Here is a 26,994-nt window from a genome sequence, read left to right on the forward strand (position 1 = left end):
TCTGATAGATTTAAATCAGAGATGTGTTTACATGGAACTATCTTTCCTTGTGGGTAGCTAAATGTAAGGAAATGACACAGGAAGGTGAGAGGTCTGGTTAGACTTCTCGCGCACCTCGCCATGCATAATGGGCAGGTGACACTCTGTTGTTAATTTTGTCCAGAAGTGTGAGACAGGTGAAGTGTGGTATGCCTTGCGTTGCTGTTTTGGCAATCAGGACGATATTGTCACGCTTCCTACATGTATGTACTGTTTGTTGTGTTGGAGGCCTTACTGCCTCGGTGACTGGCAGATTGGCAGCGTTTTGTGAGTATATCCTATATCTGTTAGTGATTACCAGTTGCTAATGACTACATAAGCCCCCGCAATTGCGAACGCCGACTACGGCAGTTTACAGGGCACAAGGGATCAAAACAATTCTGCCCAGAGTGAAGCCTCGACCCCCGCACCGAGGATGACCCCCCGCATCGGCCTGCCAACTGGCAAGGCAGATTGTAGAATCTCCGCTTCCATCCCTCCAAATAGGGCCCCATCACACCGATTCAAATGCTATTCAGCATCTGGCTTTTGTGGGGACACTTGTCTCGTGGTCCAACTTCCCACGGAGTGTTGAGGACGGCCACACCACCCAGAATTGACCAAGACGGTCAAGCACGTCGCCTTACAACAACGGCCCACACACTGTGGAGGTTGACAAAGTTCATATAGGCGCTGAGCACGGTCTCCAGGGCCGTTTCCAACAGGTCATAGGCCATGCACTTGAAACGGCCCTGGAGACCCGTCAATCAACGTCTACTTTGGGGATTATAAGAGCTCAGGAAGTACATCCCACCATCGTTGTCGTCTTCTCTAAGTTCTCTTGGGCCTGGCGGCTGTCGCATGGCCAGATTGATCCCTTGCAGTATCGCCAAGATCGGTATGATAAACTACACTTCTACCGTTCTACGGTTACTTCAGCAAAGAAGAATTCTTTTCCGGCTTTTTCTGGGTGAAAGACGAGCTAGACTATGAAAAGTCCAGTGGGGTGGCCAGTCCTATATCAAGAATAATTGGGCAGCCCAGGAAGCTACCAGTCAGCAACAAGAGATTGCTGCGATTCTCTGCCCCAGCTCAAACACCGAAGTAGTTGCTGGGCTTGGGGAAGAGGTTCGCACGTTGATCCAGCGGGTTATGGCCCTATGCACTAATGTCAAAGTATGTGAGGCAGCCTCACACCACCCACTGACGCTGGATGATGTGGCGAGGGAAGAGAAGAGACAACCAAGCATCGAGGTCGATCTAAAAACTAAAAAGTTGCAACCTCGCTGGAATGGGTCCATAGGGGCCTGAATTGAGAATTCCTCCAAAGCCTCATTGCGGGAGGAAAGACGATCATATACAATTCTTCCGTGGACGTTTACACTTAGTTTACCTCTACGCTGATGGCTCCGTGTTATGCTTGACTGATGCAGTACCTACCTAGAAATGTCCCAGCTCTAAGCAGTCTACGCTAGTTAATCAAGAATACTCAAATCAAACTCATTCTGGCAACAAACAACTCAATGACTAGAATAGATGAATAAAAGCGTGTTGAACGCCTTGCGGACCCCGAACAGACGGCCGACATGATGTTGAATCAGCCAGATAAGAACCAAAACTATCCAAAAATCACTTCAGCTCCACACTGCCATTCGCACTCGACGAAAGAGGCGACGGAGTAACCAAGCCAGCACGCATCTCAGCGTCTTGGAGGGTAAGAGTAGCATTCTTCCCACTTCCAATCCCAAACGCCCGTTTCAGAGCCTTCCAGCTCTCAACACAGCCCAAGTAAACAGCCGTACACCCAAGAACAACACCCCACTCCCAAGTAATACCATGATGTTTAAAGACCAGCTGGTTAATCACAGGGATATAGATAACCGGAAACGCAATAACGAATCCAGCCATAACCGCCCAAAACAGGAACCTGTTCCGCCAGAGCGTCGAGAAGACCGAGACCTTAGAGCTCCGCATCGGATCCATGTTAAAAAGAGACCGAGAGAAGTGCTTCACTTCCCAAGCAGTAACAAGCAGGAGGAAGGTTAGTGTCGCGTACGTTGTAGCGCGAGCGCGGAATACAGCTTCGCAGCTTGGGTTGTAGCCTGAGTTACATCCTTCGCCTAGTGATGAAGTCCCCGATCCGGCTGCGTAGATCACGCAGACGAACGAGATTAGACAGAGTGTGCCCATGAAGGTGCCGTAGATCATTTTGTCGACGATGAGTTCGCACGTGAAGACGCCGATGCGGAGATCGTGGGGTGGTCTGTACATTATGTCTGGTTGGGCTTCTTCGAGGCCAAGACCGACGGCTAGGAAGGAGGATGTGACGAGGTTGGCCCAGAGGATTTCTAGGGGGGATAAGGGGAAGACTGAGTCGCCTCCGGCGTCTTTGAAGGCCAGGGCGATTAGGAGGAGGATTACTTGGGCGATGTTTGAGATGAGGAGATGCATGAGGAACTAGATTTGTGTCAGTGAATGGATGTATAGGGGAAGTTCAGACGAGGGTCTTTACCTTTTGAATATTATCGAAAAGCCGTCTACCTTCTTCAACAGCCTTGACAATAGACGAGAAATTATCATCCGTCAAAACCATATCGGCCGCCTCCTTCGCAACATCGCTGCCATTTTTCCCCATGGCTATACCCACATCGGCTCTTTTCAGAGCAGGCGAGTCATTCACCCCGTCGCCCGTCATGACGCAGAATGCCTGACGACGGTGCATGGCGTCCACCATCCGCACCTTGGTCGCAGGGCTACAGCGAGCGATGACGAGAGGGAGTTCCTCAATGGCATCGATTTCATCGTCGGTCAATTTGTCGAATTCGTCTGCAGCCATGACCAGCCTACTGGATTTGACAACGGCCGCGACGCGGTCGAGAATACCCACTTCTGCTGCAATTGCCGTGGCTGTCTTGATATGATCGCCGGTAAGCATGTGGACTGTGATGCCGGCCATTTGACATTTGCGCACGGCGGAGGCTGTTTCGACGCGCGGGGGATCGTAGAGTCCTACCAGACCACCGAAGCGGAGGCTTGATTCGGCTGAGCTACGTGGGGATACCTGGTCCTCGGCGTCGACTGGGGCTGTTTTGTATGCGATGCACAGCACGCGGAGTCCTTCGCCGGCCATCCGGTCGGCAGTGTCTCGTATGCCTTGCTTTTCCTTTTCGGCAAGGTCGAGATGAGGGATGATTGTCTCCGGTGCACCTTTGGTGTATACCTCTTTGGTCCCATCACGCAAGTTATCATAGACGACGGTCATCTTCTTGATGGCCGAATCGAAAGGATACTCAGTGTGTAATTGAAGTTGACGACTCTTCATGACGGAACTCTTTCCGAAATCGAATCTCAAAGCAAGAACGTGGAGAGCGATTTCCGTTGGCTCACCCACAGTACTCCATACTTGATTGTCGTGGTGGATAACCGAGAGGTTGCAGAGTGCCAGCGCTCGTAGGAAGATATGTAGCGCGGGATTATCCTCGATAGGTTGATTGGAACTCCAGTCGATCTCATCCAGTTGCACCAATCCGCTGGTTGGATCGAATGGATCTGTCGTCTGGCTCACGGTCAAAGTCCCAGCGCCCGGGATCCAGGCCGAGCGAGCAATCATCTTTCCCTGGGTTAAGGTGCCAGTCTTATCGGAACAGATGTTCGTAACACCACCGACTGCTTCAAGACACTGGAGTTTGCGGACGATGACATTTCCCCTGGCCATTGCTTTTGTACCCACGGCGATGGTGATAGTAAGGACGGCAATCAATGATTCCGGGATGACTGCAACAGCAACACAAATGCCGTAGATGAGGACCTCGCCTTGTACGTCCCATTTGTTGACTGAGAAGACGATAATGGCGAGCAGAATTGCCAGTCCGAAAAGTAGGAGTGCGAATTTGCTCAATTTCACTTGCAACGGCGTACCGACGAGGCCCAGCACATTCATGACAAATGCCTTCACTTTTTTCGCCGCCGTAACGAGACGGCTCGAGTCGCCATGGCTGGGCTGTGTTTGGAGTAGCTGCGCGATCTTGCCGACTTCGGTGTTCATCCCTGTCGCAGTGACTATCCCCTCTGCTCGACCTTGGGTTGTGCTGCAGCCTGAATAGGCCATATTGGTCCGATCGCCGATGGGAGTATCAGGCAATAGTAGCGTTACATGAGGTGTCTTGAGGATAGGCAGTGATTCGCCTGTCAGAAGTGCTTCGTCCATCGAGGCATTCATACCATCGAACAAGCGCAGGTCGGCAGGGACGATGTCCCCGACTGTTAGCTGGACGATATCCCCGACGACCAATGACTCGGCTTTGACAGAGGTGACTCGGCCATCTCGGAGAACCTTGCATATTGGGGCAGACAGACGGTGCAGCGAAAGGATTGTCTTTTCGGCGCGGTAATCTTGTACAAAGCTGGGACGTAACGCTTAGCTCGGGTAATGTATGAAGTTTGATGTTCGAAGTACTTACCCTACCACGATGTTCAGGACAATCACTGCGGTGATGACACCACCTTCGATGTAATCGTCGATTCCGAAAGAGAGGGCCATGGTAATGAGAAGGACCTCGACTGTGTCAGTAATGTCATGTTGGGGTAAATTGGATGGATAGCATTGAACATACTAGAGTCAAGCTGTTTGACACCTGCCTTAGCAGTATCCCCCAGATGGAGACACCCTCCATCTCACGCACGGTATTCGGACCATCGCGCTGGAGGCGGGAGGCCGCTTCGATGCTTGAGAGTCCAGCACTGAATCAGAGTGTCAATTAAGTGTCTAGTAGGGATTTGATGCAGCCATTGACGTACTTGAGATCAGTCTCGAGGAGATCCGCGAGTTCGGATGGTTCTATAAGATGAGCGTCTTGGTCGGGCTCTCTATCTACCCCGGGTTCAGAGGGCGCAGAGGCGTCCGTCGCACGCGATATAGGCTTTTCGTCGATATCGCAGGGCTTAGCTTCTAAACAGCGAGTCACATGGTGGTTGTTTTCGGGTAAACCACATATAGGAGGCTCTGTCGATTCCTCGACATCGGGGGTTAAATCTATGCCCATTCAAGAAGATGAAGTCAAAAAAACGGGTTGGAACAATCTAGACGATCTTAGAATCCCCTGAATAGCAACGTTTAGAGTAAGTGGGAAAAAAAAGAAGGTCTGTACTAGAGGGGGGAGTGGAAGTAGCAAGACTGAAGCAACTAGAAATGCGAATTTGTATGTGAGGAAACAATGCACCTCCAAGAGAGCACATGCTCGCTTGCATCCAAAAGAGGGGGTTGCCAATTATCTTGGTAACCATGAGGGGGTATGCTCTCTATTCCCCCCATGAAGTCAACTTGTCATTGGGGCGACTGATCGGAAATGCTTGGCTTCTTCTGGGCGCCGACGGGAGTTGCCAAACAATCCCGGTTTCGTGGCCAGTCAGATCTTAGGACCATATTATCCTTGCATCAGGATTGGATGCCGTCCAGTCCGGGGGAGAAGCCACATCTAGGCAGTCGTGGCGTGCTATTCCTGGATTTGTGTTGATCTGCTGCCGGCTATCGGCCTGGTGCCGTTCGTACTTTGGCTGCAACCTAGGCTTAACGTTTGTCAGAGGTAAAAGAGCCAGGTGTACGGAGTAAAAGATATCGAAATCCTCTTCTTCTGTGGTTCCGAAGAGTCCATGACTGCATCTCTCTATGCACATTCGACCATAATGCATAGTCGCCTTGCCAATCATTCGGCTCATTGGATGGTCCATATTCCAAGCCCTCAGCATCTTGGAACTGACACGTCCACTCACGGGGGGACCTATAGGAATCGGTAATGGATTTGGGATGTCAGCAGAGTCATCATAGTCAGAGATCGTAGGCTACCCGATGAAGACAACGTGGGGAAGTTCACAACCTCAGGTGTAGTAAAGATAAAAGAATAAACAGAAGCAAACAAATAATCAATGTAGCCAGTACCACAGAAGTATATGATTGATCGGCGACGAACAAAGTACCGAGTACAAGCCCAACCCAAACAGCCAATCAAACAGCGGCCCGCATGTCGATGAAAAATCGCAGCCGGAGACAACTTTTGTACCTTTCGACTCCAACACAAACTTCAGCTTCACAGTCAATCTATTTCTGTTTCTATTCCCGTCAGAATGGTCTCACCCATTCTCTCACAATTAAACCGCCCCGATGGTTCGGCAGCATACAAATGCCCAGCGACAGGCTACAACATCTTGGGTGCCGTCAACGGTCCCGTTGAGCTCCCAGCACGCCGCGATGCATTGAAACCCGAAGAAGCTACCGTCGAAGTATTCGTCAAACCTGGTACTACCACCGCCGGCGTGGCTGAAAGATATGTGGAAGGAATCTTGCGGTCGGTGCTAGGGAAGGTGGTCCTGGGTCGGGAGAAAGGCTTTCCCCGTCGCGGTGTGATCATCACATTGGCTATCGCCGGAGGAGAGAATATGGACCGTGGTGACTCTGTGAGTATCGCACACTTCTTAAGCCCTGCCCTTTATGACCTTGGACTGTCCACTGACCTATCTTAGTACCTCACAATTCTCCCATCTCTCCTCCATGCCGCCTTGCTTTCCATGATATCCGCCTCCGTCCCTCTGTCGATGACCTTCTCCGCCGCCCTTTTCGGTGTAACCAAGACTGGTGATATCGTGCGGGACCCCTCTCCGACTGCCGCTAAGGCTTCTGTGTCACTTCATGTGTTCGCTATCTCCTCGAAGGGGCACCTTTTACTTAATGAGAGCGAAGGCAGATTTGACTTTGATACTTGGGAGCTTGTCCACCAGCGCGCACTCTCCGTCTGCCAGGGTACAGCCAGCGCCGACGGCGACGTCACTATGGGCGAAGGAGCCGCCAGTGCAAGCTTGCACGGTCTCATCCGGGAGGCGGTGGAGGATCAGATCTACAGCGACTACGCCTACAAGCTTGACTCTATCTGAAGTGGACAGCCCTACAAATCTGCGGAGAGCCAGAGACACCGGATTTATCAGTGCGTTGTGCCGGTCGCACCCTTCCTTCTCTTCGGCATATGATTTTCGCGGGGCATCCGCTATATCTCCCCTCCTCCCGGGGATGCGACGGTGCCACAAAGACAGCTGATTGAGTGCCACACCCAGCAAACACCACATCACCTGACTTCCACTGCATGTATGCGATGCTTCGTCCCACTGCCTCAAGCGATAGCCCTGCTGCATATAAGGCTTGTTTTCGGGTTCCCAGCTGTTGGGTCTCCGGTCGGGGCCCTAGCGGGCTCTTTGTATGGAACATTTGATTGCCATACCTTGATTGGGTTAGTGGACAGTCAGAACGACAGACTGGCTGAAGCAGACAGTTAGATAGCCCACGGAGTTAGTGGAAGGGATACCGAGATCGATCTCATCGATCTCGTAAACAGAGAGAATATCAAATAACCGAGACCGAACTATTCCTAGCCGTAACCGAAGGGACATGTGTAGACGTCATTATCTGAGCCACAGAACCATGCAGGTATGAACGTATTTGGCTACTCCTGTCAGACTGTCAGACTCGCTAGTTCACTAATAAAATCATGGTAATCTCACGGGAACTCGAACTCTGGATCGAGAGGTCCGTGATGTTTTCTCCCGCCCCCAATCTCTTTCCTCTTTATCCTTGATCCTTGTCTGGAAAATCTAAGAATATCACATCTCCTGAATCTCATCATACTCATCATACTCATTCATCCCTGTCGACATATCGTGGAATACGCTAGAACCAATATTTCCTCTCCAACTGGGTCCACCCCAAAAGGGAATCGGAACAGCTCTGACTCGGACCCCCAAACTCCGTTACATCCGACTCCTTTTTGGATTATTCTCGGTTGATTATCTGCCTTATTCACCTGCCGCAAGAGCCGATGGCTTCCAGCGAACCTCTGTCGGATATATCGAGTTCGACAGCAACCCCATCTCACCCCTCTCCATCTCCCGCCAATGCCCCACCGTCAACATCCACGGCCCTCCTCCGCGATTATGCCTTCAACCTAGAACCTTCCTCCCCCAACGAATCTCGCCGAGACCCTCTAGGAGACCCTCTAGGAACCAGTGCTCTGCCTGTGCAATCATTTGAACCGGTTCAAGAGGAAGCTACAGGCTGGTCGCTGCCTTCCGCGTCTTTGCGCCCGTTTCGTCGGAAGTCGACTCAGTCGCGATCCAAGAAAGCATTGTCGACCGACTGTATTCCGCGACAGACCCTTTTGAAAGCTCTGGCATCTCGGCCGTCACTTCTTGCCAATAATAATATGTCGGCGAGTTCCCTGGCGACGAAGCTCGCGAGCAAATCCACCCAGGCTTCCCCGCCTTCCGACCACCGGCGCAGTGCTTCCTCACAAAACCTCTCGACCGCACTGTCAAATCTCCAATTGAGTGGGTATCTTGACCGATCGCCGGCAACGGCCCGTCTAGTACTGCAATCACCATGTTATTTCCATCAGCGGTTCGATGATGCCGTCAATATCAAAAAGGTGTTGGAGGAGATCGCCGACGATGAGTGGCTGTCACATTCGCGATTAGTGCAGACTGCAACTGGAGTCCGCGAAGTGTCGAAGCAGCTACAGCGGAGGCCTATCAAACGGGCGGTGCGAAATGTCATGATCGTGACCAAGGCCCGTGATAACAGTCTGGTACACTTGACCCGGGAAGTTGCCGAGTGGCTGCTTTCGACCCCGAGATATGGGAACAAGCTAGGTGTAAATGTCTACGTCGATGCAAAGCTGCGGAATTCGAAACGATTTGACACTCCCGGGCTGCTGCAAAAAGACCCGATGTTCGCGCAGATGTTACATTTCTGGACACCAGATCTCTGTTGGACATCACCCGATAAGTTCGACTTGGTGCTGACACTTGGCGGTGATGGAACCGTTCTTTTCACATCATGGCTCTTCCAGCGCGTGGTCCCACCCGTGCTCTGCTTCTCACTAGGCAGTCTCGGCTTCCTTACCAACTTCGAATTCGCCGACCACAAGGCACAGCTCAACGCCGTCATGGGCGAGGTAGGCATGCGCGTCAACCTGCGCATGCGATTCACCTGCACCGTGTACCGGAAAGACCGAAGCAAGGGCGCAGAAGCGGGCGCCGTTGAGGAAGGCGAGCAATTCGAAGTGCTAAACGAGCTCGTCATCGACCGCGGGCCTTCCCCTTACGTATCAAATCTAGAGCTCTACGCCGACGATGAACTCCTAACCGTCGTTCAAGCCGACGGCTGCATCTTCTCCACGCCCACAGGCTCCACCGCCTATTCCCTATCTGCCGGCGGCTCCCTCATGCACCCCTCCATCCCGGGCATCCTCCTCACCCCCATCTGCCCGCACACCCTCTCCTTCCGCCCGATGGTCCTTTCAGACTCGCATCTCCTCCGCATCGCAGTCCCCAACTCCTCCCGCTCCACCGCCTACTGCTCTTTCGACGGCAAGGGCCGCGTGGAACTCCGCCAAGGCGACTACGTCACCGTCGAAGCCAGCCAGTACCCCTTCCCCACGGTCGTTTCCAACAACAACGAGTGGTTCACGAGCGTCCAGCGCGCTCTGCGCTGGAACACCCGTGGCGCCATCCAGAAGAGCTGGGGCGGCGCTGATCTCGAAGCTGAGCTGAACGAGGAAGATGAGCAGTGGGATATCGACACTGATACCGGGATCGGTGGTACGGATAGCGGTATTGGGCCCAGTGAAGACGGGGATTCTCTCTCGCCTAATCCTATGCGGCGACAGATGAGCTTGCTCAATATGTGACCTTCTCTTTTGTGCTTAGCGATTTCTTTTCCTTTGTGTTCTATACCTTTTTTCGGCTGGATGGTGTTTGGGTACTGGCTACTCGGTTTGCGAGTTCGGCGTCATATGGTCGGCGTTTGGCTTGCATTGTGTCTTCATTTGTGTATCTGGAGCAGAGAATCATCTGCATTGACTCTCGCTACGACCTTGTTGAATCTATGTGTACGGATGATTCTTGTTGTCTTCTTCTATTGAGGCTGATCATCGGCATTGAATTGTTTTGGCTGGAACTCTTCTGCAAATACCTCGTGGGAAGTCCTGTGCTTGTGATTTGCTTTAGACTGTCTAAGGCCGATCGCCGGTACATTCTACAGATGTCCTATTAATGGATTGAGTTTGATCAAGTAGTATTATCTCTAGTACATTAAACAATTCTATTCGCAGCCATATAAATCATACCCATTATTTAACTTTTAAAAACCCATCCAGCATTCATCACCAATCACAACTCTCCGCCAAAAGTCCAGCCAACTTCTCAAGGTACTTCTTATCCTCCTCATCAAACCCACTAGTCTCAGCGCAATCGACGTCAATAATGGCAACAGTCTAATCCAATCTCAGTGTCAGCAATGTGCCCCAAACAACCTGTACCTCGGACCGGGGGAAAGTCAGAAAGAAGGGAAAACCAACCTCTCCATTTACCAAAATCGGCACAACAATCTCACTCTTACTCTCCGCATCACAAGCAATATGACCGGGAAACTTCTCTACATCATCCACCAGCACTGTCTCCCCCTTCGCCGCCGCAGTCCCACAAACCCCCTTCCCAAACCGAATCTCCTGACAAGCCGGTTTCCCCTGGAATGGCCCCAGAAGCAGCAACTGATTCTCCGAAGACGCGTACGTCGTCGAGATGATTACGCCGCCAGCGCCTGGCGCTCCGGGCAGCGGCGGGGAAGAGACGGGCGAGGCGAGGACGGGGAATTTGTCATCGCGGATGTAGAAGCCCGCCCAGTTTACGGAGGAAGAGGGGGGAGGGTAGGGTCGCGTAGGCGTGCCAGAGGAGGGAGGCGACGTTGGATAGGTTACTGGAAGATTTGTGTTAGGATCGGCGGTGTTTTTTTTGGTGGAGCGTGCGCTGGAGAGGTATGGTACTTACCTGACCCAGTTGCGTTGGCCGGAGAGGAGACCTTCTGTTGAGAGGAGGAGTTGTTCGTAGACTTCGGCTTTTGTTGCGCCGGGTGTGAAGTAGGAGCTGTCGGCGTGAGGCTTTTGAATTTTTGTTAGTTCTCTTTCGTCTTCCTATTTGAAGGGGATCGGCGGGTCGATTGTGATGTGCAGGGATCGGGTGATGGGTGATGCGCGATGCGCTGTGGACTTACCATTGTGAAGGATTCCGACTCTTTGGCTAGAATTGAGACTTGTCGGTAGAAAGGAGGGACGGGAATTGAGAGAGGAGGTAATATAGCGCGAGATTGTCGGAAGTTGATTAGTGAACTTGAATATTCAGCAAAACCAAGAAAAAGCCGACTCGGTCGAGAAGCCGGGGGCGATTAAATGCCTAAAACAGCCCGGACCGGGGAACTTTGTTTTTCTGACTTTGGTTTGCTTGTTCTTGGCCCGTTCTTGGCGTGTTCGATTTTTGTTCGAGAACTCTTGGTAGACTTCTCGTATAAGCAGGTGTACCTGTCGAGCCATGGGACAGCCTTATTCCGCTCCTTCGGGAAGGAAACGATCTCCGCTTCGGCGTTCACAATAGAAGCCACGCATCCCCGCGACTCCACCCAACAATGCATGATGTAGAAGGCTTGATAGAAAAGTTAGAAAAGCGTCAGATCGATAGCTTAGGCCTTAGACTTCGAACACGGAGCATCTCCGTCCTCAACCTCACTCTCTCCGTGTGGCTGAACCTTCTCCTCACACGGCGGAGCATGTACGAATGGTCTCAGCTGCGAGCTAACCAATCTATGCATTTGATGCTTCTCGAGCAGCCCGTTGAGAATATGGCTGACCTCCACTCTGAGTAAAGAGCGTACCCGGGCGATGGAGGGCGTGTTGATCTTGAGCTGGAAAAGGCGCATGTTCCTTGGATGGTAAAACCCTGCTTGTAATACCCGGGTGCCTTTGATCCAGCCGTCGACAGCGCTGGCTGTCAGGATTGGTTCTTGTACGTGTACTTCATCTGGGTTGATCCGAACGACTGGACCTACTCCATAGGGCTGAGCGTTACTTTGATGAACTTTGAATTCTGTCGTGATCCCGGGCCGGGCTCAAATGTGAAATGACGTACCATATAGCCGGTGCATCTCGTTAATTTCATCTTCGAATATCCCAGAGCCCCAGATGGAATAGTAGATCTCGTAGAGCCCTGTTGCGGCGGCGAGACGTGGGCCTGGGTATCTGCTCAGTTTGTGGAAATAGAGGCGGTATATCACCATGACTAGGTTGTAGGCTACTGCACTGCCTAATAGGAAGGAGGTGAACATGATGTCGTCTTTAATGTGAGGTCCTCTCTGGGGGTTTGGTGATGAAGATGAAGTTTAAACACGTAAGAGTAGAGTCTAACTCCCCACATCCCATGGATGAAATACAGTCTAGGCCCCTGAGTTAGACTAGTACTTATTATAAACATTCTTTAACAATGAAATCTCTTCTGGAGCAATTCGAGCTACCTTAGCCATCACCAACGCCAATTGGCTACGCGCCATACCGCATGTTGTACTACCGCATAAACTTTTCTTAGCTCCAACTCCACGGGGGAGAACAACAACTTCGTCTATCACGCGCCTGGGCATAAAAGCAAATCAGAGCTCCATGAATCAAATTCACGATACTCATGTCCGTCATCGAAAGGAGCCATGAAGTAATTCAACACCAAGTCCAGTTTCATTGTGTAACTAGTACACACTTGGACAAACCCCAGCTCACCGATATTGAGATCTGGCGCCGATCTAGCGCGTCCTGTGGGGGTACAGACTAACGATTGGGTTGGTGTTGGGGGTGGGGGCCGAACAGACCGCCAGTTGGCTTTGGGCTGAGGTTGGTTTCTTGGTTGGTTTGGTATATGGGAGGCTGGGAGCTCAGATGGTGGGGGGCGTCATTGTGCATAAGCATTTGGGTTGGATTATTAGCTGTATTTAATGGTGATGTGATCAAATTATTCAAGCTCGGTAAATGGTAAATGGTTAGGTGTCGTTGTGGCGATTAACCGGGGCACTGGGCAGCACGATAAGGTTAAGGGAGCGGGGGAGCGTGGCGCATGTTACACGATTTATGGGGTCTGTGTAACAGTTTAGCAGTTTATGCAGGAGATGGGTGTGAGGCCTTTCGGTGGTCTGGATATTTGTAAATGAAATGACGTGAACAGAGGCTGACTCTACGGATTTTGAAGTCATTGTACAACAACAGTGTAACTGCAATTGTCCAGTTATCTCTTTCCCTTGGTTGATTGGTCTTCTACATGTTGATCAGCTTCAGCTTCATTCTTTCCAATTGTATGTATACATTAATCACCAGTAGTAAAGTGTACAATCCTACACGTCATTCTTGTCGAGATATTTTCACTCCAGCTGCATGCTAACTATTAACCTTAGGCTCAAATGGGATATCTAACATAAATTCGCCAGTTGGTACAAGTATAATCCTATCGGCCTTCGCGAGTCATTTGGCCTGTAGGTTTGCATGCATAAACAACCAATGTACTGAAACAGAACGAAGACGGGTGCATCTCATACCTTAAAAAGAAGGTACAACAAACCGATTCTGACGGCGACTACTGAACTCGAGGATGATGAGTCCATGCGACAACTTCGTGAAGCAACAACCTAGCAGGGATCGTCTCATGGATTCAACCTAGAGATCCAACCTAGAAAACCCGAGCGACAACCCGGGCGTCAACCTAACAGGATTATGGATAATGGCAACGGACTGGTGTACATACATGGATTGATATATGTTCCTGATACACTACCTACGAAATGAAGTCATTCGTCGAAATCACGACATCCCGGCACACGGGAATTTAGGCATTGAGATGGAAAGCCATGGAACGAGATACAAGAAACTTCTACTTTTCTCTCCGAACATGATGAGAAAGGATGTAGTAGCTTTCTCGTCATGTTCGGAAAGTAGGTATATGTTTCTCGTATTTCGTTCCATGGTTTTCTCAATGCCTCAATGCCCGTGTGTCTTGGATGATCGAATCGACCGGCTGCTAGATTATCTTCCAAATACTCTTTCAGAACCTTCAATTCGTGCACGGAAAGATGATGAATCGGACTGAATGGGGGCTTCTGTCCTCTGTGTCGAGTGCATGGTCTGATGAGCCATGAAGAAGATTCTTTCCTCAGTCTCTTTTGAAAACGTCGGCCACATCCTTGATTTCAGAGGGAAGTTGGGTATCGCTTCTCTTTCTGGAGACTTTTCATTCTCATCATCCCCTCGTGTCCAAAGTGAGGATAACGCTTGAACGATCGCATTAACCGAAGCGCGATTTCAATTTGTTGTCACAAATTTGTGAGTGGAGACAATATTCAATCGGCTAGTCGTCATACTCGTACCGAACCAGAAGTTGTTGACTGGCGACGCCAAGTAGATGGAGAGGTCTTTCGAATGTTGTCATTGAAAGTAGAATGGGGCTTCCACTTTCTCGCGAATCGAAATCGTGCTTCGGATTACACGACCGTACAGGCGTTATCCCAACTTTGGATTGCGGGGGATGACGAAAACGAAACGACTTCAAAAGAGAAAGCGAACTCCCATCTGAAAACAAGGATATGGCTGACGTTTTCGAAAGTGAACGAGCAAAGATCCTTCTTCCTTATGGCCCATCAGACCATGCAATCGACCCAGAACCTGGATAGGAACCGCCATTCGGTCCCAATTATCCTCTTTCCGTGGAGGTCTGACGAAATTCCATGGTTGCGAGCTTACTTTTTCTGAATGACCTTCAAGATCTCTCGTCGTCTTTGATTTCGGAGGACTTTCGCTTCTGCTCCTTTTCGCGATCTTGTTGATGTCCCCCAAATGTTTGGCGAGTTCAACGATGTCGGCATGAGTTTGAGGGAGGTCCCGGCTGTGTCAAAGATTCTCCGCTGCAAAGGTTTGAAGAGCTTTGAGGTAGTCAAGGGCTCTCTCTTCCTCATTGCGTCGTTGGAAGTGGTTGGCGAGTTCCCCTGTAAAGGCTTCGGGATGTTGGCCACCTTTGTGCTAAAGTTCTTCCAATTCACCCTTGATGTCCGCATCCCTATGATGAGAATGCGTGATGAAGGTCAGGGTAAACTTCTCGATCTGGGAGGTTACAATAGAGGGGAATTGTGAAGGTAAATGGTTTTAAGGAAAAATGGAAGACTATCTTGACTTCACTAGTCTCTTCCATACAACTTCCATTTTTCCTTGAAACCATTTACCTTCACAATTCCTTCCTCTATTGTAACCTCCCAGACTCGAAAATCTTCCATCATATTCATCCTCGGCTTCCGTCCTCTGTACGTCAATGCTAGTGGGTACTTCGTTCACATACCAGCCCCAATCTTGACGACACTCGTTGAGTCGTTGTCCATTTGATAGACAGATAGAGAGCAGCCAGAATTCGTCTCTTTTCGCAGTCTAAGCGCTTTCGTGCTCCCATGAAGTTATGAGCTTCCAATCGAGATTATTCAACCAATCACTCCTTCCATTCCTGCAAATGAATTGCCGAGTGAAGAGGGAAAGCCAGACGTGATATATACTGCGTACCGTATGCTTCCGGCCATGCACGTGACAACAAGGACGAGTGGACGACGCATCAACTTTTTGCCGGTGCCATCGGGCCGTTCGATAGGTTACCGGAGAGCCGTATTCCGACTTTGAGTTTCAACGGCCATGGATTCCAGACTTGATAATGACGCTTATATCTACTTGGAGTTGGCGTGTATTATCTACCTTCTTTGATATGTCAATGTAGCATTCCCAGGATTCTGATTGATTACAGCGCTGTGTAGCCTCTTCATCCCCAAAGTTACCCATCATAATCACAATCCAGATCTAAATGGAGCCCGTATCCCCGATACGAACAATACGACCCCGGCAACGACCGCCCCAGTGGTCCGATGTCCTTCGCGGCTCGGCGTACCCCAGAAAAAGTGGCACCCTAACCGACAGTATGGACATCCGAAAGTGGATGTCCACTGTGTCTCAGACCATCAAGCGAACGGAAAACGGATAGCGAGCCATCCGTCGCCAAAATGGAAGAATATTTAGTCGGCCTCTTATGTTTAACAAAACGCCAGCACCATCCAAAGTTTCCAAATACACATACACCATAATCTTTCGCTATACCCAACACAAAATGCCCGAGCAAATCCTCGCAGGAAAGACATGCCTCGTCACCGGCGGCGGCGGCGGTCTCGGCAAAGCAATCGCAGCCCACTTCCTCGAAGCCGGCGCCAACGTGGTCATCTGCGATGTGAACGAGGAACGTCTGCAGGAAACCTCGGCCGAGCTGTCACCTAAGGGCCCTTTGAAAGCCATAAAGACCGACATCACGCAGACCAGCGAAGTGGAGAGCCTGTTTGATACGCTCATTGCTGAATTTGGCAAGATCGATGTCCTGGTCAATAATGCCGGTATCATGGATCGCTTTGATCCGGTCGGTGATATGGACATGGAGATCTGGGACCGTGTTATGGCGATTAATCTTACTGCACCGGCTTTGTTGAGTAAATTAGCTGTTCGCAATATGCTGGCGCAGGAGAAGCCCGATGGACGTATCATTAACGTCGTTTCTGTTGCTGGCAAGGCTGGGTGGGCTAGTGGTATGTTTCTTTTTTCCCCCTTCTTTCCTTAAGATAAGTGAGTGTGTGGGCCGAATTTGAGACTGATTTGGTTTCTAGGCGCTGCTTATACGGCTAGCAAGCACGGTCTGGTCGGATTGACTAAGAACACCGCTGCGTACTACGGCAACTTGGGCATCAAGTGTAATGCCTTGATGATGGGTGCTATGGAGACCAACATTGTCGATGCATTCAAGACCGGCATGAATGAGGATGGTTGCAACAAGTTACGGACTGTTCTCGAGGCTATCAAGGCTCCTGCTGTCGATTTGAATGAGGTTGCTGGCTTCTGCGTGAACATGACGTACGGAAAGGGCGCTAGCCAGATCAACGGCGCGATGATTGCTATCGACAATGGCTGGACTTCTGTTGTTGGATGAGCTACCAGATCGGGCTGTTGGGCTCGGGTCATGGGCTTGCTGGGAATTGTATACTCATACTTCACATCGTGTATCATAGAAACTTCCGCGCATCATGTAAATAACAAAAACAATCACCTTGCACATTTCACTGAGTCACTGACCACTGGCTACGACGAGCATAATTCCAACTGGACAACTTTACATGAATCACGCGCGAACGCGTAGATACTGAGCAATCGGCTACCGAGACCAGAATCCCCAGTCCAATCCCCAACAGCTTTCCATGCTCCATCTCCACAACAAAAGACCTAGGTAACCAACGGATTCGGCTTCGGCGGCGCCTGATCCCATTTCTCCACACCCTCAGGAATATCGATAATAGCCTCCTGACACCAAATATGACCCGCACCCCGCAACATCTCTTTACTTAACCCTTCCAAGCAACCGCCCTTGACATTGGTAATAGCCGAGAAATCCGGCTGCTTGCCCGGCGCCGGCACGCTATCCCGGAAGCGATGAAGTAGACGTGCGCCACAATTCTTGCAGAAAAGACACTCCATGTCACGGCCCTTGATCGTGCGACGAGTATAGGTGCCCACCAGGCTGGAGACTGACTCGGGGAGCTCGAAGTAGGGGAATGTGGCGGAGATTCCAAAGGCGGATGAGCTTTGGTGCTGGCATTCTGTGCAGTGACATATCCAGATCTTTAGGGGCTTGTCTGTTGGCGTTGTGAATTGGATCTGGCCGCATTGGCAGCGGGCTTTCATTCCCATGGTGGGTTTGATTGTGTTGGTTGGTTGTTGTGGGTGGTTGGTGTGATGTTGTCGGTTTGATGTTGGTGAGGGGTAGGTTTTGGTTACACTTGGGGTAGATCGCTTCAATTGTCTTGTGGATTCTACCTGTCTATAGTAACCCCTTGAGGCCGTCAGGATATGGGTTCTCGCTAGCCAGCGAACGGTATTGACAGGTCTAATGGTTAAAATGGTCATATTGGGAGGTATCTTCATGACTTCATCATTGTCCATGAAACGCGCCAATTGATGTTCTGCTACCCGGCATACCAACGGAAGGCGGTGGGCAGTTATCTGTGCCTTTCAGCCTACCAACCCCTCTATCAAAGCTATCACCATTCACCTCAGTGAGCAAGCTGACTACTCCTCACATCCACTTCATGGCTCTAGAACCTTCAATTGCATACAGAGTGAGAGTGTAACTGTCTTATTGCGGCCCGGTAGGTTCCCCAGATCACGTGAGACACATGTGATTGTCGGCTTCGGGTATCCGTCGGAACAGTATTAATCCGGACCTCCAGGCCCCACTTTGGCATCTGCTCGCCTTCCCGTAAAAAGTACTGGATCAGACGACCTCTTCTCCGTTCAGCTCTCACTCAATCCATCTACATGAATAACCGAATGCCATCATGAAGTTCTTCGAAAACCAGTTCACCTATGACTACTCCTTCCCCGCCGTCTCCCTCGCCTACTTCCTCCGCTATCCCAATCCCTACTCTCAGCACGTCCTTACGACCGATGTCATCGACCGATATGTCGACCCAGCAACCCAGCGTCTGCACACCATTCGATTGCACCTCAAGAAATCCAAAATCCCCTCTGGGATCCTGAAGCTGCTACCCAAGGGCATGGGAGGCTCTGACAGTTCCGGCCAGAGCTACATTCTCGAAAAGACCATTGTCGATGCCAGGGAGGGCTGGATGGAGACGGAATCGCGCAACATGGAGTGGACGGGTATCCTGAGCGTCGTCGAGAAACAATTATACAAACGCCTTCAATCTGAGGATGGCCGCTTGGCTCTTGATGGTCTGGCTGCCGATAAGAATGCCGAACAGACCAGTGTCAAAACTACGGTCACCTTCCGCTCTCGACTTGGTCAGGGAAAGATGCTTGCGAAGAGGAGGCAGGATACCGGCGAACATGAAGAGGAAGAGCCGCGCAAAGGCTTCTTCTCCTCCCTCTCAACTGCTGGCATACAGCGAACCATTGAGCTCATTGGTGTCAGTCGAACTAAGGAGGCCGTGCTAAAGAGCAAGCAAGGCATGAACATTGTGCTTGAGCGTCTGCGGAGTGGTGGTGTTGTGGCCGTCTTGGACGGCATGCGCCAAGACCGAGAGGCAGCTTTTGGCCGTGACGGCCCGTGGAAGCGTGTTTGGCTGCAGGGCAAGGACCGTCCCATTGACAACGACAAGTCTTGATTGACTTTGCCTTTGTTTTTGGTCTTTTCTTTTACTTTATTGTCTCTCTTTTCTGGGTGATTTCCCCAGCATTGCGTTTCTCATTCAAGCGTGGAGTTCTGGTGTAGGGTTATCATGGACATCTCCCACAATCTTTCTGATCTGTACATTTATCTGTTTGCACAAGGGGAATTCGGCCTTTGGAGAATATGGAATGTGCTTTACGAAGCTCCATAACCTCGCTCTTTGAGGATTACTGTACGATATGGGTCAATTTATTCTTTGGACATTCTCTTAGCAGAAAATGCACATTTCTTGTCAGACGAAAATGATTTACTCGGCAGGTTTGATGCTTCCCACTAGTTACGTATACAGTGCCTTGCACTTTCTGCCTTACTCACCTTCGTTTTCATTTCCTTTCAGGTCTTCAACTAGTTGGGTTTGAATCTCTCTGTGGATACGTACCGTATACGTAGTGGGTGTTTGCTACATCTTTTAGGCAGAGAGTTCACAGAAGACAGTGAAACCTACATGGTGTCCGATTGAGAGATGTACCGATCCCTAGTTCACAACCAAGTCATTCATCTTGTCTCTGTTTCAAGGGATGGGAGAGGAAGAAGCCCAATTCCAATGTACTGTCACTTCTCGGTGATTTCTAGTTTGGCTCACGGTAGGTAGCCTTAGGTGTTCAACGGCCAGTAATCCGAACATAACAGAACGACTTAGGTCTAGATATAATAGGTGGCTAGAACCCTCGGCGTGGGAATAGCTGGTTACTTTCCCGTCCGCACTGGTGCTTTGGCGTTGACATAGCCTTTGGTGGTAGCTTTGAGGTGAGAAGCCTGCAATATCACACAATACGCTTCAATACGTACATACTTGCAGTAGTAGAATGACAGCCGTGGGAGCATAGCTGGTCACTTGCCCGTTATTTCGTTGATTTAACGTGGTTTTGGTCTTAAAGAGCCTTCGGCGTTGCGCTTGGCCAGCATACCAAAGACATACGAATGCCATAGGAATTGGAGCTGCCGTATTGTCAGACGGCACTTCTCGTTACTATAGCGTTACTTTGGCGTTATGTTCATGTTGTGCCGGCGCTGAAATGGCCCTCGGCGTTCGGGCTTGCGGCGACGAGTAGACCAGAATGGATAAAAGGGAAATTGGACTGTATTGCGTATTGCGAGGATTGAATGTAGATTGTCGAGGCTCGTAAGACAGCCACTACCACAGCGAGCCGCATGTACGTATCACACCGGCCACAGGAGACCAAATGATAAATACTCACCTCAAACGAATCAACCACAACGCTTCTCGATAATTGTTTCTGATTCCTACCCGGTCACACCACGGCACTAACCGCGCAACTACTCGGTGTAGTCAATTGTGTTCCTGGTACGCCGCAAAAAGAATCGCGCCGTCGGGTATGTGTGTTTATATCGGCCTGACGATCAAGCATTGCATTCAACTTCTGACATAAGATCGTTAGAAAGCTTTCGCTCTTAACCATCTCTCGCAACACGTTCGATCCCCTTCGCCATGAATACCAACGACTCGGATTCGGCGGCTGAAGTCTTGGCCGACCTTGCCGGCCTAGATCTGGGGGCCAGTGATTCGCACGCTGAGGCCGACCTCGTCGACGAGACCCGCCTCGCCAGCGGCGGTCGTTCCAGCAACAGTTGGGCCAGCAACCCGGACACCACGGCAAACCGTAGCAACGCGGCCCGCGGTCAGACCAGCAGTTCAAATGCCCGAACAGCAGGTGGCAACGTGGCTCACATCCTCGACAATGAGGGAAGCCTCTCTTATGTCGATATCCCCACTGACGAGGATGATATGGAGACTGCTGCAAATAAGATGGAGACCATCGCAGAGATGATCGTTACTAGGCACAAACTGCACATCAGTGATAGACCCACACGTGTCATCGCCAAGCAAAGAGCAAGGCAGCATTCCAGAGACCGCATGAAGCCGGAGGAGCTCAACATGTGGGAAGCATGGATCGAGCACCGCTTCCAAGTCCGATCGTTTCCGTGGAACATGGAGCTACCCTTCGCCGATCACGCCATGGAAAGCCTTAGAGGGTATGCCCTTGCGATGGACACAGTTTGGGGGCATAAGAATGCCACACCCGGCAATGCTGCATGGTGCCTCCAGCATATGAGACAAGTTGTTCCTCTTCTCAAGGCGGTCATAAAGGCGCGGACAGCTGAGGAGTATATCCTGCGATATGGCCTAGATCTGCAGGTTCAAGGGCCGCAGAAGTATGAAATGGAAACCATGTGGGTGATTCACGAAGCTGGTGAGAGGTGTCTGGTACGTGCGGGTGATTGGCACAGACAAGCCGATACGATCTGTTCGGCCCTGGCGGTCATCCGAAATCGCGTGCATCAGATCATCCGGCCGGCAGGTTGGTGGGATGATTATGAGACCGAGTGATTGCGCGAACAATTGTGCTTTATCGTCATTTTGTTTATCGGTGAGGTCAAACCCCAAGATAGTTTCCCTGTTTTGGTACCTTCCTAGGCATGGATTCATACCTAGACGCCGGACGGGTAAGATTGAGTGGAAGTGGATGGCTGGATATCGGCCAATTGTGCTTGGTCCACCCATGGACCGTTATCGTCCTTACCGTGGTTATTCCTGCCTGTTAACTATGGTAATCTGTGTGTCTTATCGAGCATTGAAAATAGCAGAATCACCGATTCTATTACTCTCTCATCTAACTTACACCAATTGTAGTAACAACAGTACACAGCATTATCCAACAGAAGAACAATCCGGGTAACGGGTAAACCGGAGCTTTGCCGGATCAAGTGGGTTTGGTCTCGCGATACTCCGTCCAGCACGCTAGCGAAATCAGCCAAGGACCCTTGGCTTGAAAGCCATGAACCCAGTGCCGAGAATGGAATCACCAATAAGAGAGTCCCAAGGTTGTCTCGGACCCTCTCCCAATGACGCAGAACCCTCTACTACACCGTACATACTACCGGAATGTCCAGCGTTGAGTGATCCCATCTGTTTCTCTGTGTGCATCAGAAGACACAGAATTGTGAACCTATCGGAGGTCCCAGTCACACGTAGGGATTGCAATCTCGCTGCTCCGACGGACTGATCTAGGGTACCGGGGTCTTGCATATCCCGTTCTCATACGTTGTTGCCAACGGAAGCCCCTAAATTCCTTTGAAACGTCTGGAATGAGGATGAGGTCATACCGATCATGGGAGCTGCCTGATTCAACGGCAAAAGCAGACCCTGATCAGCCGAGTTGGGGAGAGGATATGAGAATAAGTGCATCGATTTAGATGTACAACATGAATTTCAGTGACTACTACACAGTATGCAACTAGTCCTACTGACGCCGTAGAGAAACATCCCACAGTGTGCATGCCTCACCTCATATTAGTGGCTGGACCCTGCTTGGCCCTGTCTGAATCGTGATCGTCGCCAATAACTTCCCATTCTGGTAGTGCGGAGGCCCTTGGTTTAGCGCGAAAGAATTCCAATCAAAAGAGAAAAGGGGTACCTTATGGGAACTTGTGTCTTGCTGTACTCCACTACTCTGCATCAGGTACCTTTGAGGTATCCCGCAGGTACCCGAGCCTGTATGTAGAATGGGAGAAATGGGGAATGCAACAATTCGATTCCAACCACTTCAGCCTATCTCACTACGTTGAACGTTCCCTTTTATTTACCAGTTACCACTAACTATTCTCCTTCTCTTTCCACTTTGCCTTGGCATATTGGCATATTATTGGCATATCGACATATTTCTCTTCTTAATTCCCTGGGATTGGTCTTGACACACACACCCTTTTCTCACCGAGACTAGCCTCGTTCTTGTCCCCTAAGAAACCCCTAGTAGGTATTGCGGGGACCCGTTTCCCTGACTTCCGTGAGGTTGACAATGAGCCTTTTATCAGCACTAGAGATTACTCAATCCTTTTATTATCCTTCACCTTCCCCTCTCAGACCATGAGCTTGCACCTCCTGTCATCTCGATCATCCTGACTCTGAGGGCCTCCGCGGTCGCTCTTGAAAAAAAAAAACAAAAATACACACCACCTATACCTTTTCGCAATGTCTTTCAACACCCTCGCCCTGGGCCTTTTCTTCCTCTTGTTACAAACTGTTTCGGCTCAGTTTTGTTCGTTCTGGAATAGTGGATGCATCGACACGCTCGCTCAAACCGCAGTTCGATTCGATCTCAAGCCTCTCTTCCCGGACCCCGTTACGCTCTACTACGGCTTCGATGCCAGTCCTTCCGGAAAGGGCGATGGGCCTATGACCAAGACAGCGTTCTGGCTGGGATATCAAACTCGAAATATCAATATGAAAGCCGTCGACTCGAATCGCACGTCGGAGATTGGGCTCCGCGTCGGCAATTTGACAGGTACCCCTTCCGGAGCGAACAATGGATGTGATGGCATCTGGGGGGAGGATTGTTCCAGTGATCTCAAGACTGCGTTAAAGCATGGCATGTATCAGCTTGCTCGCTCGGGCGAGTATTATTCCAAACCCCTCGAGGTCACTCTCAACCAGATGTTGATGAAGCCGCCGACGCTTCGGTGTTCGCCATACGTTCTGGATGTTGCTTCGATCCCAGTGCAAGGTATGTCGATGGTACTTTTCTTATTTGCTATTCATTGTCTGATCTTTCTTTCTCTTAGATTTCGCCAGAGAACGAGTCCCCGGCCAGAACGTCACCATTATGCCGCCTGGCTCGGGCGCTTGGCCCTGGCAGGTCTGGTACCTTGATCAAATGAACGCCCGCAAACAAGCCTCCCAAGTCGCAGTCGGCATCATCAGTCGTGCCCCTTCTTACAACAGTGCACCGCCGGACAGTCCAGATGATATAACGGTTGAGCTTGTCTGTGTGCAGGCGCCTTCAAGCGGATCTAACAAGGGCTCTCAGGACTAATCGGGACTGTACAGGTCGGTCCTGAGATCGTCCTCCGGTCTTTCTCTTCTCTCTCTCCCTGGGTGGTCTGATATGTTATGTGCTGCCGCCTCCCTGGTATGCCTCGACATCTGACTCGCAGCCTTGGACTTGCGTGATACGGCATAGCGACATTGCATTGTCAGACACAGCGCGCTTGGGCAGGCGCCTATTTTCATACGATCGCATTCTACAAGCTGCCTCTATGGCGCAGCGCCCGTGGCCTTGATGCATGAGGTTCCCGCGCAACATGAGATGGATTGGTTCGATATTGGAAGTGCCCATGAAGATTAACATTGGCGTTCGATGCGTGTCGCTCCCCATTTGTGGTTCGCCAAACTACTCTCCGAGATCGCCGTACTGAGCTCGGTGGCTCCCAGACTCGAACGAAGCCAGCCCATCTCAACAAGCTCTACCACCCCTCTGGACATTCCTTGATAAACCAGCCTGTTAGCTCAGAAGAGCGCCGGCCCTCTTAAACTCCGTCTTGACATGGCTCAGAAGGGCGGTGACTCCCTCGAGACGGCATTCGAGCGATCGACCTCTCCCTTCCTTTCAGTCAGTTGCACTGTCGCAGCTCTCCTATCCGCTCCTATCCGAAATACATCACACCACCCCCCGGAAGTTGACTGAATGCGTGAAATTATGGTCTTCCTTCTCGACCACTATTCACGCCGCGCTTTCTTTGACTCTCGTGTGGATTTTAGACCGCACCTATATCGCCGTGGGCTCGGGACTCGAGACTCGACGTTGATACCGCATTTTGTCTCGGAGTATTGATTATATCTTCTTTCAATGGGTCATGGAGCGTAGATACTCATTTTGAAGTTCGAACCGCTCAGACGGTCTGGAGGGAGTCAGTTGTATGATAAATATATGCAAGAGCACGAATCACACTGAAGCTCAAGTTGTCATCATCGCAATACCATGTTTTCGGGTTCCATCTCAAGCTACTCTGCCATGCACGTCGTACCTGCATCAAGTAAACCTCAGCTTTGTCAACCTTACCTAGAACCTACAGATTATGTCCCTTGCCTTGCCTCCGCCTTCTTGAATACGACTTTGTAGTGTAGGGCACGTGAGTTTTTCAATGCAGGTACATGGAACATAATGCTATCTAGATTTCTTGGTTTCTTACTATGAATAATGCACTAAAGATGAGTTCTTCCATGACTCAACTGCTTGCTAAAGTCGAAGGATAAAACTCTCTCTTCTGTCTTTTACACTATTCAATCTTATTGTGTTCCGAATCAGCTCCCTATGAAACCATTGTCCTACCTCGTTGTCCGTTGTCCGTTGCACAACTGCACTGTTCCTGCTCCGTAGTCTTCAAAATGTGGACACTGTCGATCAACCGTCAATGGAGGGGAATCATCCTCAAAAGGCAATGATAGACATAGACAAGGAATGTAGATTTCTGAGAAATTCTGACATTTGAGAACCTGAAAAATTGGAATGTTGTAGAGAGAACAAAAAAGTCAACAGGACTCATCCCATTGCAAACATCACAAGAACAAGAACTCAGACAACTCAATTCAAAGGCCGACCAGTCAAGAACTCATCATTGATCAAGATGCAACGTTCATGATTTCATCTGCACCTTTCATAGTTCAACAGTCCAATGACACCGACGGGAGCCGCTACATCCCGAATGCATGACGTAGGACTTTTAGTCTTTAGGGCATCATCATCAGCTCCGGAGCTTCCGATTTATAACCTCGCTTTTCCCAGCATTCAGTACTTTTAGTACTTTGCTCTATCTGACACTTAGCGCATCTATCCTAGATAACCCCCTCTTCGCCATCTACACATCTATATACACTCACCTACATCTGCTACAGAATGGCTCTTAGGGGTGTGCAGTTGGGCCTCAGAGCCTGGGAGGTAACCATCAATTAAAGACCCGCGCATATTTCCACTTGCTAACTAAATCCCCAGTTCCTATGGTCTCTCCTCATCATGGCGCTGGTCGGCAACATGATCGCCGATGCATTCTCCGGCAACCCAGCGACAGTGAACTACGCGATTTTCGTCTCGGTCTTCTCCATGTTCACATTGTTCTACCTCGTCCCGGCCTCGTTCAACCTCGACTGGGCCGGCCACCCGATCATCATGATCGTCCTCGATGCATTGAACTGCATCTTCTTCTTCTGCGCGGCTATCGCCCTCGCCGCCAGGCTCGAGTCCCACTCCTGCACCAACCGGGTATGTTTCTGAAGCTATTCTGCAAATACCCATAGTTCTACACGCAATTCATATGGATATGTAATGCTGACTTGTCGCAGAGTTACCTCCGACACAATGAGATTACCAACGGCTCCCACAACATGACCAAGCGCTGCCGCGAGGCCCAGGCTTCCACTGCGTTCCTCTGGTTCGGTTGGGCCGGCTACATGGCTTCTGTCATTGTCTCGGTCCTCATGTCCCGTTCTGCCAATGTGAACATGCGCAGCCGCACTGGCAGTACCCGTCGTGGACCCAACATGACTCAGGTCTAAATGCCTGTTTGTTGGGAAGACATAAAAGGGTAGGGAGGATGGCTGGGGCTTTCTCTGAGCTTCGAACCTATCGCTCCTTATCCGTGGTTACATGTGCTACCTGGTAATTTTGGACAACTACTGGTTCTGAATCTGGTTAATGGCGTTGGAGAGGAGGTTGTCAGGTGGGGTCGGGGGGCGTTTATGTATTCTATTGGGGCTTGGGTTCTGATTGATGTCTTCCATGAGTCTCATGGCTGCAATGATTCGACGCGGAATGCTCTGCCTATTTTATATCTCTGCTCGGCCATGAGGGAGATACTTGGATAATGTGCTCTTACCTATTTTATTAATAATATGTTTTGGTTGCCTGGACTTTGGTCTGGCGTTGACGGTTGGATACTCGGTCCTTGGGATGTTATAGTTGATAGGCTCCTTGTTCGAGGGCTCTGTTGTAGGCTAATTGCATTCTATGGACCTTACGGGCTCCAGTG

General features: G+C 50.4%; 12 protein-coding genes across 12 annotated transcripts; 8 read left to right on the forward strand and 4 right to left on the reverse strand.

Annotated features, from left to right (window-relative positions):
* Positions 1-1,647: 1,647 nt before the first annotated feature.
* N7515_008290 (putative potassium/sodium P-type ATPase) lies at positions 1,648-5,060 on the reverse strand (the record flags this gene model as incomplete). Its single annotated transcript, XM_056669034.1, has 5 exons — positions 1,648-2,475; positions 2,531-4,421; positions 4,479-4,573; positions 4,632-4,758; positions 4,816-5,060. 5 exons carry the CDS (start codon positions 5,058-5,060, stop codon positions 1,648-1,650), a joined length of 3,186 nt encoding a protein of 1,061 aa, XP_056518864.1.
* A 1,078-nt stretch (positions 5,061-6,138) lies between these two features.
* On the forward strand, positions 6,139-6,942 carry N7515_008291 (putative exosome complex subunit Rrp46; the record flags this gene model as incomplete). The annotated part of the gene is made up of 2 exons (XM_056669035.1): positions 6,139-6,468; positions 6,535-6,942. 2 exons carry the CDS (start codon positions 6,139-6,141, stop codon positions 6,940-6,942), a joined length of 738 nt encoding a protein of 245 aa, XP_056518865.1.
* A 935-nt stretch (positions 6,943-7,877) lies between these two features.
* On the forward strand, positions 7,878-9,746 carry N7515_008292 (putative NAD+ kinase Utr1; the record flags this gene model as incomplete). Its single annotated transcript, XM_056669036.1, has 1 exon — positions 7,878-9,746. The coding sequence occupies one exon, from the start codon at positions 7,878-7,880 to the stop codon at positions 9,744-9,746; it is 1,869 nt and encodes a 622-aa protein (XP_056518866.1).
* A 474-nt stretch (positions 9,747-10,220) lies between these two features.
* On the reverse strand, positions 10,221-11,521 carry N7515_008293 (GAF domain-containing protein; the record flags this gene model as incomplete). Its single annotated transcript, XM_056669037.1, has 4 exons — positions 10,221-10,331; positions 10,428-10,863; positions 10,885-10,980; positions 11,325-11,521. The coding sequence occupies 4 exons, from the start codon at positions 11,519-11,521 to the stop codon at positions 10,221-10,223; spliced, it is 840 nt and encodes a 279-aa protein (XP_056518867.1).
* Positions 11,522-11,569: 48 nt separating this feature from the next.
* On the reverse strand, positions 11,570-12,211 carry N7515_008294 (uncharacterized protein; the record flags this gene model as incomplete). Its single annotated transcript, XM_056669038.1, has 2 exons — positions 11,570-11,994; positions 12,016-12,211. 2 exons carry the CDS (start codon positions 12,209-12,211, stop codon positions 11,570-11,572), a joined length of 621 nt encoding a protein of 206 aa, XP_056518868.1.
* A 2,539-nt stretch (positions 12,212-14,750) lies between these two features.
* On the forward strand, positions 14,751-15,044 carry N7515_008295 (uncharacterized protein; the record flags this gene model as incomplete). Its single annotated transcript, XM_056669039.1, has 1 exon — positions 14,751-15,044. One exon carries the CDS (start codon positions 14,751-14,753, stop codon positions 15,042-15,044), a length of 294 nt encoding a protein of 97 aa, XP_056518869.1.
* A 1,009-nt stretch (positions 15,045-16,053) lies between these two features.
* On the forward strand, positions 16,054-16,917 carry N7515_008296 (SDR family NAD(P)-dependent oxidoreductase; the record flags this gene model as incomplete). The annotated part of the gene is made up of 2 exons (XM_056669040.1): positions 16,054-16,519; positions 16,598-16,917. The coding sequence occupies 2 exons, from the start codon at positions 16,054-16,056 to the stop codon at positions 16,915-16,917; spliced, it is 786 nt and encodes a 261-aa protein (XP_056518870.1).
* A 290-nt stretch (positions 16,918-17,207) lies between these two features.
* Positions 17,208-17,672, reverse strand: N7515_008297 (GFA family protein; the record flags this gene model as incomplete). The annotated part of the gene is made up of 1 exon (XM_056669041.1): positions 17,208-17,672. One exon carries the CDS (start codon positions 17,670-17,672, stop codon positions 17,208-17,210), a length of 465 nt encoding a protein of 154 aa, XP_056518871.1.
* Positions 17,673-18,319: 647 nt separating this feature from the next.
* Positions 18,320-19,108, forward strand: N7515_008298 (MSF1 domain protein; the record flags this gene model as incomplete). The annotated part of the gene is made up of 1 exon (XM_056669042.1): positions 18,320-19,108. One exon carries the CDS (start codon positions 18,320-18,322, stop codon positions 19,106-19,108), a length of 789 nt encoding a protein of 262 aa, XP_056518872.1.
* Positions 19,109-20,623: 1,515 nt separating this feature from the next.
* On the forward strand, positions 20,624-21,523 carry N7515_008299 (uncharacterized protein; the record flags this gene model as incomplete). The annotated part of the gene is made up of 1 exon (XM_056669043.1): positions 20,624-21,523. The coding sequence occupies one exon, from the start codon at positions 20,624-20,626 to the stop codon at positions 21,521-21,523; it is 900 nt and encodes a 299-aa protein (XP_056518873.1).
* Positions 21,524-23,164: 1,641 nt separating this feature from the next.
* On the forward strand, positions 23,165-24,005 carry N7515_008300 (uncharacterized protein; the record flags this gene model as incomplete). The annotated part of the gene is made up of 2 exons (XM_056669044.1): positions 23,165-23,696; positions 23,755-24,005. 2 exons carry the CDS (start codon positions 23,165-23,167, stop codon positions 24,003-24,005), a joined length of 783 nt encoding a protein of 260 aa, XP_056518874.1.
* Positions 24,006-25,865: 1,860 nt separating this feature from the next.
* N7515_008301 (MARVEL domain-containing protein) lies at positions 25,866-26,521 on the forward strand (the record flags this gene model as incomplete). The annotated part of the gene is made up of 3 exons (XM_056669045.1): positions 25,866-25,907; positions 25,962-26,228; positions 26,309-26,521. 3 exons carry the CDS (start codon positions 25,866-25,868, stop codon positions 26,519-26,521), a joined length of 522 nt encoding a protein of 173 aa, XP_056518875.1.
* Between the last annotated feature and the right edge of the window lie 473 nt (positions 26,522-26,994).

The sequence above is a fragment of the Penicillium bovifimosum genome, assembly GCF_028826915.1.
Source record: "Penicillium bovifimosum strain IBT 22155 chromosome Unknown utg000006l_segment0_segment0, whole genome shotgun sequence".
NCBI lineage: Eukaryota > Fungi > Ascomycota > Eurotiomycetes > Eurotiales > Aspergillaceae > Penicillium > Penicillium bovifimosum.